At 37.8% G+C, this 15,726-nt stretch overlaps 2 protein-coding genes across 2 annotated transcripts in view; one reads left to right on the top strand and one right to left on the bottom strand.

Moving 5' to 3' along the window:
• The window catches only part of LOC134741766 (nitric oxide synthase-interacting protein homolog), a 136,566-nt gene extending 135,232 nt beyond the window's left edge, over positions 1 to 1,334 (bottom strand). Inside the window, exon 1 of the mRNA XM_063674659.1 lies at positions 506 to 1,334. Within this exon, the coding sequence (XP_063530729.1) occupies positions 506 to 1,197 (692 nt within the window). The 5' untranslated portion in view covers positions 1,198 to 1,334. The remainder of the gene's footprint in view (positions 1 to 505) is intronic.
• A 609-nt stretch (positions 1,335 to 1,943) lies between these two features.
• LOC134741668 (1-acylglycerol-3-phosphate O-acyltransferase Pnpla3-like) overlaps positions 1,944 to 15,726 on the top strand; it is a 64,676-nt gene continuing 50,893 nt past the window's right edge. The window contains exons 1-5 of the mRNA XM_063674532.1: positions 1,944 to 2,341; positions 4,041 to 4,273; positions 5,809 to 5,997; positions 9,922 to 10,185; positions 10,665 to 10,840. Of these exons, the coding sequence (XP_063530602.1) occupies positions 2,182 to 2,341; positions 4,041 to 4,273; positions 5,809 to 5,997; positions 9,922 to 10,185; positions 10,665 to 10,840 (1,022 nt within the window). The 5' untranslated portion in view covers positions 1,944 to 2,181. The remainder of the gene's footprint in view (positions 2,342 to 4,040; positions 4,274 to 5,808; positions 5,998 to 9,921; positions 10,186 to 10,664; positions 10,841 to 15,726) is intronic.

Here is a 15,726-nt window from a genome sequence, read left to right as displayed (position 1 = left end):
GTCTGGTAATAGTTATTCTTGACAGAAATTAGTATGAGTAGAAGTTTTACATATAAAACTAGTGTATGTGTGTTCTTCGTCTAAGTTGCACTACATTATCTTTTGACAATAGCAAGCAAGTAAACAAGGATTAGTTTTCCAGTAGACGTCTTAGTGCCAGTTGTACCATCCACACTTGACAGACTGATCATCGTCACCCAGCGTGCTGCAGCGGTTTACTATGAAACTTTCCATACAATAAAATTTTGCGAACTTTTTAATGACGACAAACAGTTTGGTGCAACCGACCCTAACAATTTTGAAAAACAAGGAATCTCATAAATTATCATCTGGGTTATAAAGCTAGGTTGAATTTTAAACAAATGCCAGAGATTTATGACGTTAAAATAACAAAATCAGAAGATCCCACTTTACACATGGTCTATTCTGGCCTACCTCCAAGCCAAGCAAGGGTGACACCAGTCTTCTTACAGTACTTACTTAAAGAAAATGTTCTCAGATTTACCTGATGACTGCACATGAAATAGCATTACTCAGGATATCATGTGTCACAGGGCACATGTATCTATTTTCTTTCGCAATCAATGACTTCTTATCATCTGGGTCTGGTACCAACGTCCACTTAACTTCAATCAGGTCTTTCATTTTCAAGGGTTTTCCACTGATTGGGCAGTATACTGTTGGGTCTGGCTTCTCGACTTTAGAAATCTTAGCATCTGGCAGCATTGCTGGTACCCAGAAACTAGGTAAATGCTTGTCTTTGCCATTAGCAAGATTTGAGACAGAAGTAGATGACGAGGGCCCATTCTCGGAGTTCTTAGATGTAGAGCCGGATATATTTTTTTCTCTGTTCATGAATTTGATAAGGTTTGCCTCTTTTTCAGCCGCCGCAAGCTCATTTTTTTCGTTATCTTCTTTTTTTAACTGCTTTATATAGCGTTTTAGCTTACGGGTGTATTCGGTCTTTTTAGAAATCACGTATTCCAGGATAGCTTCCTTGTCGAAAAGATAGCCTTCCTTAGTGACGACGGGGTTCCTGCAAGGCTGCAAAGTCAGGCTGCAGTCGTCGAAGTTTTTAACAGAATCCTTGCCTACGCGTTCGCTTTGGGTTCCATAACCGGATGCTGCTGCGTCTTTTTTCTTCTCGTGATAAGTGTACACTGCCCCGGCAGTACAGTTTCTAGCGTGTCTAGTCATTATTTAGCAACATTAATACATAAATAACAAATAAACAAGCTGTTGCTAAACACACGGTTTGGAGGATATGGTTATGGTTTGGATTGGTTCTTCACACTGACATAACGACATACGACATAACTACTTGTATTATTTAATACAATACTCTTTGCCCCTGAAACTGATTCAAAACCATAGACCTACATAGATCGGCTATACGCGTGCGCCCGAGAGGGACGGAACATACGCAATGCGACAATATGATTGGCCGATTAGATTTGTAACCCACCATAAACCACACAAATTTACGGTGGGGAAGTAAAAAAAATGTGAGACTGTGACAAGGACAAATTATAACAGCGCTTTCTCTGCTACTCCTACTGAAAGATACATAAGACTATCCCGTTCGGTCATTTCCCCCCACTCCTCATGACCGATCCAGTTATACTAGATTCATGGTCAAAACCGAACCTTCAATTTCGGTCTTGCCTTGAATGCCTTGGTCTTGCACTTTTCTGGTAGATGGATGTTTTGGATTTGCCTGGTGCTCCATCTCACTGTTGTGTTAATAAATCGCAGTAGTCTATATCACAATATAGACTCTAGGGCTTAAGCCCTAGAGAATGGTTGACAAAGAACACGTGCAATAATAAAACGCATACGAACGTCACAAGTGTTACAACGTCACTGTCGTATGATGATATATTATGATATTGTGTTGTGCTGATGTGATACGATTTCTCTTTTGTTTAGTTATTTTCTTAAAGTGTTATTACGCGGACGTATCTTGTAACAAGCGATATTGTTAGTTAAGTTTTATTTAGTTCTCTAAAGTATCAGTATCTAATCTCGTAGAGTAGATCAGTAGGTATTCGTGTTTTAATTACAGCGTGTATTTATCATTATCAAATTTAGTGTGTTTTGTGCATCTTAGTGCAGTGTTCGTTTACATCGTTGTGATTTTATTTTTTATTACATTTGTGACAGTTATACAGTGAGTGAATAATGAATTTGTCGTTCGCCGGGTGCGGGTTTCTTGGCATTTATCATGTCGGCGTAGCAGTGTGTTTTAAGAAATATGCACCACACTTGCTTTTGGGTAAAATATCTGGCGCCTCGTTTGGTGCTCTATCAGCCTGCTGTTTACTTTGTGATGTGCCTATAGGTGAGTTACTGTCAGAGCCTTTGTAAATACACACACAAATACTACTGCACCATCATTTCATTTCTGTTGTTGTTTTTGTTCTGTTAGTTAGATATTTCCATCGAACGTATGAGTGAACGGACGTGAACGGATGACATGGGTTTAGATGTAAAGCTTTGATTGGAAATAATAGACAAGATACTAAATTACAATTATAGTACACAATTGTTACGTTTTCGTAGGTTGTTTTCGTTTTTATCAGAATTGCCGCGAGGTAGTAAATTCTGATTTTTATTGGTAAAAGAATACAATTTTTTACATGTCATATTTCTGCATGATTTAAGATTAAACTTAAATGCACGGTAGATATAATTAAATACAATTTCAATATGTCAGTTATTTGTAAGTATATGTCAAATAAATATTCATATTATATTTATATGTTTATTGATAAAGCAATTACACGTCCAGAGTACATAAAATAAAATTACAAAAGTAAACATAAAGACAAATCAAAGCATACATATATCTTAAAGCGATAAGCGGAAATACAATAATATGTCATGTCAGTCGTAATTATAAATTAAAATTATTCTAAATTTAGTCACATGATTTTAAATAGCGTATAGTAATCCATATAATAATGAATAAATTAAAAATAAAGATTCACAATGAAAATAATGTCCCATGAAAACAGCAAAATTAGACTTTTTCATCGTGTGTGTGGATCAATGACACCCTGTAGAAAAATTCGTCGATAGTGTAGCAGGCCATCTCTAGTAATAATCAGATTATAGTGTTATAAATTGATTTAGAATAAATTGTTATACATTGATTTAGAATTACAAAATGTCAAAGAATCATCAATCTAATTAAATTACAAACAAAAAATGCATGCAACAAAATCCACTACCTAATACTACAAACACTACAAATTATCACTTAGGTATTTCAAATTCGTTTATGTCGTAACAAGCACATACAGTCATATACATATATGATGTTGATTGATGGTAGTCTGGAGAAATCAAGATAAATGTCCTAATCATTGACATATATGTAAGGACGGGCCTTACGGCCAATAAGAATGGGGTTATTACAGCGGTGTCACGCACATAAATTTGAGCCAATCTTGTAGTCTAACGCAGCGTCTTACGTAAGCGAACAACTCGCGCAAACGAAGCGGCGCGGCGGGCCCGCGGCGTTCGCGTCTGTAACGACTAAAGGATTGATTAACACCGCGCCGCATAGATTCGCTTCGCGTTCGCGTGTTGTTCGCCTACGTAATACGCTGCGTAACTCCACAAAGCGATTGGTTGATGAGTTCGCATTACGCGTGTGGTTGGTATTAAATTTTTATGTATTTAATAACCTATATTAACTTTGCAAAGATGATTCATAATAAGAAGGACAATTATGTTGCCTGGCGGTAAATTAAAAAGTTACCAGAGAGATAGATTAGACGTTAATATGACTTTTAAATATAAGGGTAATATTACTAACATAATGGGGCTAAACCTTAAACCAGCCACAATCCTTCTCATAATATCAAGGGTTTTAATTTAATGTTGCACTGGCTTCTTTTTACGGCACAGTCAGGTAGTTGTGATAGCACCGGTTATTGAATCCTTGCATACATTCTGTGTAACACACATACCATTTTCAACATGTCGGATATGTAATGAGTGTAATGACCCTACTTCTTATTTCTGCATCTTAGGTGAAATAACCAGTGATGTCCTCCGAGTGGTCGGAGAGGCCCGGGCAGGGTCCCTCGGCCCCTTCAGCCCGTCCTTTAACATCCAGAACGTGCTTCTGGAAGGCATGGACAAGTACCTGCCGCACGACGTGCACAAGATCGTCAGCGGCAAGCTCCATATATCACTCACGAGAGTGTACGATGGGAAGAACGTCATTGTCTCAGAGTTTCCAACGAGGCAGGATTTAATGCAGGTGAGAATTGAGGCTATCATCTATCGAATTTAAGGTATAAAATTATCAATTAATAACTCAACACCGATATATACCCACCACTTAAATAATCAAATGTAGTATTTATTGTTAAATACCAAACTTTACTCAACTCAGGGGGTATGGGGTATCCCCTGGTGGGCCCTGGTTCCGTCCCAAACGGGTCCCGTAAAAACGGGACCCTATTACTATGACTCCGCTGTCTGTCTGTCTGTCCGTCTGTCACCAGGCTGTATCTCATGGACCGTGATAGCGGAAACAGCGTGACAGTTGAAATTTTTTTTCTGTTGCCACTATGACAACAAATACTAAAAACAGAATAAAATAAATATTTATGTGGGGCTCCCATACAACAAACGTTATTCTTTTGCCATTTTTGCATAATGGTACGGAACCCTTCGTGCGCGAGTCTGACTCGCACTTGGCCGGTTTTATTTATATAATTTTAGGATAACCAGTTTAGAAGTTATTCAAGAAAATAGGCAAAAAATGACCATATCCCCCCTTTATCTCCGAAACTACTTGGTCAAAAAATTTGAAAAAATACACATAGTAGATCTTTACCTATAGATCACCGGAAAACCTATTAGAAATGTGCAGTCAAGCGTGAGTCGGACTTAATTACTTAGTTTTTGATCCGACTCCTACGGGTTTTTTAAAGACATTTCGCATAAAAAATACATTGTTTAAATTGTGTAATGTACAGAACCCTTGGAACGCGAGTCCGACTCGCACTTGGCCGGTTTTTTTTATTAATTATGAAAAATACCCAATATAAAGAGGGGGCAAAATTTCAAAGTCTAGTTACTAGGTCGAGTGGCATATCATTTGAAAGAGCTCGAATTGAACATAACAAAATAATTTTTTATTTCTTTTTCATAGAAATAAAAAAATTACTTATGAAGGAAAATGTGAAAAAAAATACCATCCCCTCCCCCCCCCCCCCCTTACCAACGAAAAAAATTTTTTTTTTATATAATAATAACATTATCATAAATATTACAGGAAAAATATAATCTCACACCTCTATCTTGAAAACTTTTATTTAAATTTTCATAAAACATTTTCTAATTTAATTTGCAGTTTAAGCCCATTTGCGGGTGTATGTTATACTTGAAATGTCTATGAGATTACACATAAAAATACCTTCTTGCAAATAAAACAAAAATTGTTGAAATCGGTTCACATAATAAAGGGAATTATGCCTGAAATACCTACCTACAGTACAAGTACATACATACAGATCGCGCAAGTTAGTTAGCCAATTTGCTGATAGATGGCGCTGTACACAATTACGCTTAGTATACTCCTGGTCAAAAGTTTTTTGTGATTCTATTTACATGAGGAAATTGAAAGTTTGTACGGAACCCTCGGTGCGCGAGTTAAACGAACTCGCACTTGACCGGTTTTTGAACCTTAATGCCATTACATAGAATCGAATAGACACACCCTCAAATTCCGTGACAAATTCGATTTGGTTACCTGTACAAGCTATTGTTATGTTGTGTTTGTTTCAGGCATTACTAGCGTCATGTTTCGTGCCAGTGTTCAGTGGTATGCTACCACCGCGTTTCCATGGCATCCGATATATGGACGGCGGCTTCAGCGATAATCTGCCCGTGCTTAACGAGGACACCATCACAGTCAGCCCGTTTTGCGGAGAGAGCGACATCTGCCCGAGGGATCTTAGCTCACAGTTATTCCATGTGAGTGTTCCTAATGTCTCACTGAAGGTGCATACCATGTAATAATGTTGCATAGGGCCGGATTTCCTACTAGACCTACAAGGCCTGGGCCTAGGGGCCCTCTTCTCTTCTCAGTCGGATACTGTTGTCAGAGCAGTCGTGGTCATTGAGGTCGTTGTACGGCTTTTTTAGTTTCCCGCCATGCTTCTGTATTTACTGCATTAGGCCTAGGGGCCCAGGCAACCTAATATCAATGGTGATGAGATGGAGAAGGGGCCCCCTTAAATCAAATGCCATGCCACAGGGGCTCTAGGTCTCTAAATCCAAGTCTGATGTTGCACATGTTACACCTCAAAACTCAAGGAGAATCATCGTCAGCCCGTTTTCAAAGAGGTCTCGTCTCGTTGGCCACATACCGAAAATATACCTATCAAACGTTTAAAAAAGGTAGTATAGTAGAAAACGCAGTCGCTGACTCTTTTTTAGAATGATCGTCCTCAGCTCTTAGCAGTTCAGTGAGTTATTGTATTAGTCCCACTTTAATAAAGTTTGATGCATAGCACATCTGCACAGGTCACGGTATGGGTTATGTATTGCGGGTTGTTGATCACACCGTTACATCATAGATCATAGGTAAGCGCGATGATGCGAATGATATACTAACTACTAACCGAATGTCGACACTAATACCGTCTTGACTAATACTTAATGGTTGAAAGTAGAACATTTTGCGTAGTAGGTACATAAGTAGTGAAAATTCGTAAACTCCAGCTCATTGTAAACTATGACGTCTATGACCATATGTTTTTGTCGGAACACATGTTCAAACTGTTATCTATGTTATACTCGCAATACATACCTACTCGCATTAAATTAAACTTACAATGAGTAAACGTGTTATCATTTACAGTATTCACACGTTCTTCCGTGATTAAAGAAAAGCGTAGTTAAAATGTTCTCAAAAACTAACTAATGCCTACCCATTGCTTTTGTACAAGAGAGTTGTGAGATAACTGATCATGAAAAATATACACTTACTGTACCTATGTGCCTGCCTGTGGCATGAATATTGTGGGAACGGAAAGTCCCTGTTGCTTTTATAACATTTTATAATCTTGTATCAGACTTCAGAGACAAGTTTCGTATTAACATTGACAGTCTTTGATATACTAAATCATACTAATTACGGTCTTCATCATCATACTAGGTAGGTAGACTAGAGTTAGACCAAGAAAAGTCTGCAACGATTTTGATAGCATTCGCAGTGCAAATGTCCCTGATCGACATGGGATATATATATATATATCACAATAGATCAGTGATGGTCGCAGTGATACATAGGCTTCGGAGCCTTATATAGCCCCTAACACGAAGAAGAAGATGTCCCCGCCTTATGTATCGCGGCGGTCACGTGGGGCAGGAACAAATGGGGAATACACTGATTTTTTTTCTGTTTTCGAATTATGTTTAGTAGTTTTAGTGTCCGAGTTACTACCGAGACTAATGGTGTTTTTAAATTAAAAGTTCTTCTGATATTTTAAATTTGCATTTATTATCAGACGGAAAGATAACAAAGGAACAGTATTAAATTGTTTAAAATCGTTTGACACACCGCCTGCCGCAGCCGCACATGTTTAGCAAGTGCTAACAAAGAATTCACCACGCCACGACTTAATCCCATTGTTATTGCTAATGAGTAATGAGTAATAAATGACGGTCTCGGAAACACGCCAAATAATACAATACAATTCATGCTGCGACCTGCGACTTTCTGCAAATCTAGCGACAAGCGTAGGACTCTTTCTTGCCAGCTGTAATTTACTATCTCATTCACTTTCTGTAGGTGTGAAAGAGATAGCATACGTCAGACCTTAATTAAGGCTTTAAGGTTGAACAAAATACTTAATACGCAAAGAAATATACATTAAACCATCGTACAATTTCGCAGTTTACTTTCTATGTAGCTTCATCATCAAATGAAGGATGACTCTTTCGAAGGCACCAAACAAAATGTTCCTATCTTATCTATCAACATAAAATCTTTTTACGCTAAAAAAATTCAAATCAACCCGACCATTGAAAAGAGGGGTGAATTTAATTTTAACTATAAGCAATTTTACTACAAAAGTTAAGAATAACATTTAATTGAATAAAACGATATTTAGAATGATCCTACATCTCAGAAATCAGAAATCATCGCATTTATTCGTGATAAACTATAACATACAAAAGTATAAAACAACAAAGAAATATAAACATGAAAATAAATAAATAGTTTACCACGAAACATCTGGAACAATTATTCCGTTTTTTATTTTTTATTTAAAATAAAAGTCACATGATTTATTCGGGGTCCCTTTGTTTGACATAATGTAATGATTGTCATATTATCATTAGTCATAATTCTGAAACCGTTAACTTTTCGGGATTTTCCTCGGGTTATCCTATAGATAGGTTAGGTTAGGTTTGTTTTATGGCAATCCTGAAAAGTTACGCGTTTCTGAGAAAAACCAAATTATGACTTATGATAATATGACAATCATCACATTATGACTTTCAACAATTATGTCAAACAATAGAGACCCGATTTGTTCACTTCCATTTTATCCTAAAATAACGAGTGCAAGAATTATTCTTATTCAAATCGATTGGAATAAGAAAAAAAATTCTGTTTTTATTTTTATTCAATTTAAATTTTGCCCAACTGGATAGTACCTACTTAGACAGATAGCGTATGCTGCCTGCAATACGGCCACATCTCAAGATGAATGATTATTGAAAATTAAATCTTAATTTAAAATAATAAAGTTAAGTTTCCTTTAATAAATTTTGGTGCCCAACCCAAGTGACCGTATTGTAGGCGCCATACGATAGATTATAAGTTGCTAATGTTGCTATTCGGGTTTCTCGACCCATTTTATTTCTCGAGATTCGAGAACTCTCGAGCCCAAATTCTCGAGTTGTCTCGAGTCTTTTTGTATAAACCGTAATATTTTGGTAAAATAAAGAAGCAAATTTTTTTTTTGCACCATTATGATTAGAAATACCTACGATTAATTTCTTCTTTCAATCAAACAAAGATTAAAATTTTACAAGCAAACAAAAACTATAATGGGAAGGACAAATTGGGGCCCCAAGTAGACAAAGAGAGTCAGTGCTAAGTACCAAAAGGCCGGGAAGTAAAGGCGAAAAGAACGAGAACAGAGAGAATGACTAGGGTACATAGGGGAAAAAACTCGCACTCGGAGGTATTCAATTACAAGTTTACAATCCTAAATTTTTAAGCCCTTAATAAAAAAAAACATTTATTTAGAATTAATTATAATTGAATTATTAAAACAAACAATTTTTAAAACGTTATAGAAGAGTGTTTACAGAAAGAAGAAGAAGTTTAAGAATCTTAAAAACTTGTTATACAAAAATCATATTTCTAGTATTTTAATCAGTATTCAATTTGTATTTTTCATTTAGATCATTCCTAACAAGTTCCTAGTTCCTAATCAGTTATAGGTATTATCCCTAGCCTTGATTTAAGGTCTTAAAACAATTGAAATGGGTTAAATTTGAATATGACTAGGAACTAATAACCATCAAAAAACAAAGGAAAAAAAAAAACAAAAAAAACGCTTATTTTCGGTTGTAGTGGGTCAGAAGAGCTTTTAACAGTCTCCCAAGATTGGTTGTTCGTTTCCTCGTCCATTCATATACGTTAAATTCTAAATCGCGGGCGAAGTTGTTAGGCAAAAAGGCGCGCCTTGCTTCAGTTCGCATTTCAAGTTCGAGTTTCGGTAATTTTTTTCTCGTCTCGAATGACGCCAAAATTCTCGAGTTGTCTCGAGTTCAAGAAATCTCGGTGACAACCCCTAGTTGCTATATAACCCTATAGTACTGTCGAGGATATTTTAGGAATAAACTATATCATTCTCCTTATCATTTTTCCCGCAGGTCAGTATAGCCAACACGAGCATAGAGTTATCAAAGCAGAACATCAACAGATTCGCCCGCATCCTCTTCCCGCCGAAGCCGGAGGTGCTGAGCAACATGTGCAAGCAGGGCTTCGACGACGCCCTCAGGTTCCTGCACAGGAATAATATGATCTCCTGCACGAGGTGCTTGGCGGTGCAGTCCACCTTCCAACTGCAGGAGGTCTTGGACGATACTGTCTACGATTATGAGCCGGATTGTGAAGAGTGCAAGACACATAGACAGGTTAGCTTCACTAAATATCGTGCACACAGTTAACTGACAATGTGTAAATTTTATTGAAAAGGCTTACAGGTTAATTTTGTTATGTCTGTCGCATAAGAAAATCGAGGTCACCACAAAAAGTGCTCCCGTACAAATTTAGTATGGGAGCGGGACCGCTTATTTCAGTTGCGCCCACAATTAGATACAACCAAAAGTATTGTATTGTGTATTGTATTGTGTATTGTATACAAAAATCGAACTTTGAGAAGAGCACAGTATTACAGCCTTATTAAGCTTAAATGGCTCACTTTTGGTTTGGCTACATTTAAATTAAAAATACTTAATCGTGTAATAGCGTACTTACATTTAATTATTTATGATGACGTTTCTATCGTGATGTTATGTTGTTGCTGCGCGGGTGCTATTCGAATAAAGTTTCGGCCGCTTGTAAGTATTTAGGATGATTTCATTACCTGTTTTAAGTAATCTCGTCATTACAGGACGCACTAGTGGACGACCTACCCGACACAGTGATGTCGATATTCCAAAACGCAATAGATTCGGCCAACCACGGCATCGTGAACTGGATGATGCGGCAGCGCGCCGTGCGCTGCCTCAGCATCATGACTCTGCCATATCGCGTGCCCATTGACATCATGTACGCCACTCTCACCAAGTAAGTCATGTCGTCACTAGTTTTCCAAAATCAAAGTTTCGTGTTTCCTTTTATTGGTGTTCGGCTGGCGCTGTACGCTGCGTACTGCCTCGCGTTATAAATAAATGTTTCTTCTTTACAATGTGACGCTTAACGTAACGTGCAGCGGCAACCGTGAGCACAAATTAATTGTACACTATCTTGTGCAAGTACATACTCTGACAAAATTAACCTACAATACACACAATGACGGGCTTTGCCCCACCTTTAAGTGTGAAGGGCGCCAAACGACAATCGTGATCGCCCTTTTTCTTTTTCCAATAATTTTAATTAGTAATTAATGTAGAACTTTTTAAATTATTGATCCTAAAGAGATAGTCGGAGGCACGTGATCAAATTTTATGTAGTATGCAAATGTTGTAAGGCACATATTTTATTTAATGTCGTATATTCTATAAATATATTACCTACACTTAAAAAGCGTTATTTTGGAACATTTTCAAAGGTATCTTGGGCTTAAGGATATAGTGCAGTGTTGCATCCAAAACACCGATCACTGATAATAACGTCCATAAACTATAATGTGCTGCGTAGAATTTAAAAATAGTACCTAAGTCAAACTCCCATGTTAGCTGATAACCTTTTATCACTAGCTACTATCTTCCGCCTTTCAACCCACTCTGAATCCTTAACTTAAAGCACTAAAACCTATATTAGTTTACACATATTCAGTCATTTTATCATACATTAATGAATGCATACAAATTGTATGCATTTCAATTAATAAACATTGTCGATATCTTTTGCTTAGTTGACATAGTTCCCGCCATATTTGTTGTTTATTTACATTTATGTAATCACTAATCAGATGAATTGACAATTGATGAATAACAATGATGTCATAAATATGTAAATCAATCGGTACAATAGTTATTTTCACCTCCGCAGCTCGAACAAGGGCACTTTGCTACTTAAAAACAGCTCACTGAGTGAGACAAATCGACTTTCAAGTGACCTTTTAATTCAAATGTCATTTCAACATACGGGGACGGGGCCTAATACAAGTTCGAAATACTTTGATTCTATTATCTCTGTCCCTTTCACGTCGTTAGCAAAAGAAAAAGACAAAATAAGTTCAAACTACATTCAACGGCATGTGGGTATATTGACGGTTTATAATAGACCCCCGAAAAACGTCAGAACGCATCGTTCCAAAACACGTATGGGTATGAATTCTTAATAATTAATTAATGAAAATAAAGTTTAAAATTTGATAAAAATACACTATATTTCACGTATTTCATTGTACAATTAAAATAATGACCTTAAAAAATACACAGATTATCACGCAAAATAAATAATTCTACTTTTAACAATCTCTACTATAGTTGACAAATAGTAAGTATCCGCAATTCGGACCGTATCTTACAAAAAAAATTGTCGATTGAACTATATAAGGTGTCAACTGTCAATTGATGTTCGTTATTTCCATATTATTTTACCGAAATTTATTTCGTTTTGTTTTTGTGTTTAATTCGGTAATTAAACTTAATTGTTAGAATACTTATTTTAAGAAAACATGAATGAATAGGTGAAGGAAGGAGGATTACATTTTACATGTTCTCATTGCTGAGGTGAAAAGTTATGTCACAGATTAATAAATAGTTACTACGTAACAGATACCTCATTCCCATTCAAAAGCGAAAATACCTACGCTATAATAGCCTACAAAATCTTAATAATAATACCTGCTGCTCAGGACGAGAAGAAATGTACCATAAGTACGCGCACAAAGAGTCGAGACTGCCTTGCTCGCCGTGCGAGTCACGTGCCAACGCGTCATCGTAAGAATGCGCTAGGGTTGTACTGTTACTTATGTTATTATTGTAATAAAACGAATTTTGCGAATCAACCATATTTTTTATTAGTCAATCAAATATTTAAAAACAACACTTATAATACCTGACTCAATAAACTCCTTAATTTACGATTTACCTACTTATGTTCAAAGAAATAAATGATGACAAAATTCATAAAGATAGATTTAAAATACTACTCACCTTTCTTCGTCTCTCGGAAATGAAAAAAAACAACAAATTTTCCTTTGTTTTTTGAGTTTTACACCCATCTACTGCACAATAATTACGTGATTTCGGCATTTCGAAGCGTAGGCGCGGGAAACGTGCGGTGCGATCGCTCAGGCGGGCGTTCGGCGGCCCTCTGTCGGTTTTATCGTCGACGATACGCCGAGCGGTAGGCATATAGCGCGTGGCCTTGAGCGAGTGAAGGAGGCCTGGTTATGTGTACTACACGAGATCAAAGTTATTTACATCTCGTGCGCTTTTGAGTCCCTTACAACGCTCAAGATTCTGAATTAGAATCTATTATAATCTAAATACTCTATTATATAATCTTTCGCTTGCACGGGATTAAAAATAAGTACTCGAAGAAATATCAAACTTTGCTCTCTTGTTGTACAAATAACTAGTGTCCGACCGAAACATGTTTTTTTGCCGAAACCGAAACCGAAGGTTCGGCTTAGGCTCTAGTTTCGGCCAAAACCGAAACCGAAACTTTTGTAGACCTGTTAAAATCGTGGAAAAAATGTCATGGAACCAATATTTCCGTCATTTGTGTACGTAAACTATGGTATAGAATTATACTTTTATATAAGAAATTCAGTAAACTTTCATTTAAAACAAAAACAAACAAAATACTTACCATAATTCCGGGAACTGAGCCGGTGGCCAGCGGACTCGGGCGAGCTACGCCATATTGCCGGTTGTGCCGAGTGCACCCGAAGTTAGCCGTACGCGACGTTTTCGAAAGTTTCGGCCCGGCCGGAAGGTTCGGCCGTTTTTTGGCCGAAACCGAAACTACGGCCGAAACATGATTTTTTGGCCGAAACTGGTCGAAACCGAAACCGAAACCAAATCTTCGGTCGTACACTACAAATAACTATTAAAACTGTATAAGGCCGTTCCGTCGGTTTGCCGCTGTCTCTGTCACATTTCGCAAGAAAGAACGGGAAAGATAATGCGCGCCAAGTGTTAATTTTGATCGAATTTTGTCGATTTTTATTTATTTTATAAACGTTACCCTACAATATCGAAATTCGAAAGCTATGAAATTATTATTTAAGTTAAGATTGGTTTTTCTTCTTTTTTAATTTATACATACATACATACATATAATCACGCCTATTTCCCGGAGGGGTAGGCAGAGACCACGGATTTCCACTTGCTACGATCCTGACATACCTCTTTCGCTTCCTTCACTTTCATAACATTCCTCATACACGCTCGCCGGTTTAGGGTGCTCTTGACCTGGCCTTTCTTCAGGATTTCCCCGATCTGATCAGAGAAAGTCCGCCGAGGTCTGCCCCTTCCAACTCCCGTTTCTACCTCTCCCTTATACACTCTCTTTGTTAGCCTTCTTTCACTCATTCTTTCCACGTGTCCAAACCATCTCAACATACCTTTCTCAATTTTTGTCACTACATCTTCGCTCAGTCCACACTTTTCCCTTATCACACTGTTCCTAATTCTATCTTGTAATCTCACACCACACACACTTCTCAACGCTCTCATTTCTACTGCATTCACTTGGCTCTGATGCCTCTTCTGCCATACCCAACTTTCGCTACCATACATAAGTGTAGGCACCAGCACCCCTCTATGCACAGCCAACCGTGCCTTTTGCGACACCTTCTGGCTGCTCATAAAAGCGTTAAGTGCCCCATTCACGCGATTTCCAGCACTCACTCTCCTTTCAATATCTTTATCATGCTTACCGTTCCTAGTGAATAATGTTCCCAGATACACAAACTCTTTCACTTGTTCTACTCTTTCTTGACCAATCAAAATTTCACAGTTTGTCATATATTCCTCCTTTTCAAATACCATAACTTTCGTCTTACTTACATTTATTTTCATTCCTTTCCTTTCAAAAGATCCATGCATTCTAGTTACCATCTCCTGCAACTCTTCACCCGATGACGCTAGCAATACCAGGTCATCAGCGTAAAGAAGACATTTGACGGGTAACCCACTCATTCTCAGCCCACATTCATCATTTCTCAAATCATGCAAACTACTGTCCATGAACAGATTAAACAGCCACGGTGACGCTACACACCCCTGCCTAACACCCTTTTCGATGCTAAACCACTCAGTGTACGACCCGTTTACCCTCACACAAGCACTGGAATCCTCATAGAGCGATTTCAGTGCCTGAATGAGACGGCCGCTCAATCCATACACCGACAGTACCGACCAAAGTTCATTCCTTACCACTCTGTCATAAGCCTTTTCCAAATCCACGAAAGCGCAATAGACCTTCTGACCTTTGGCCAAATACTTTTCGGCTATGCATCGCAAGGAAAAGACTTGATCCGTACATCCCATACCCTTTCGGAATCCCGCTTGTGCATCCCATACTTTCTCATCGGTTTCTTTCACTACTCTTTCAATCAATATCTTTGCATACAATTTGCCGACGACGCTGAGTAAGCTAATGCCTCTGTAGTTTTTGCAATCCAGTTGTGATCCCTTTCCTTTGTAAAGAGGTACAATGATGGCCTTGCACCAGTCCCTGGGCACTTGACCGGTTCTGAAGCACATATTGAAAAGGCGGTACAACTGACTTGCTACAATGCCTTGTCCAGCTTTCAGCATCTCGACAGAAACTCTATCATACCCTGCAGCCTTCCCTGATTTCATTCCTTTCAACGCTTTCACAATTTCATCCACGCTAATACTATCTTCGTTCTCCGACACGTTTTCAATGCTTTCTTTCAACTCCGAAATTGACGTACTTGCCTCCTCTTTATCAAACAAACTTTCAAAATACTCTTTCCATCTTTCTAAGATGCATTCTTCCTCATTCACTAATCTTCCATTCTTGTC

This window comes from Cydia strobilella, chromosome 5 (assembly GCF_947568885.1).
Source record: "Cydia strobilella chromosome 5, ilCydStro3.1, whole genome shotgun sequence".
Taxonomy (NCBI): domain Eukaryota; kingdom Metazoa; phylum Arthropoda; class Insecta; order Lepidoptera; family Tortricidae; genus Cydia; species Cydia strobilella.
Note: the sequence above shows the minus strand (reverse complement) of the source record. Positions and strands in the feature narration are given on the sequence as shown.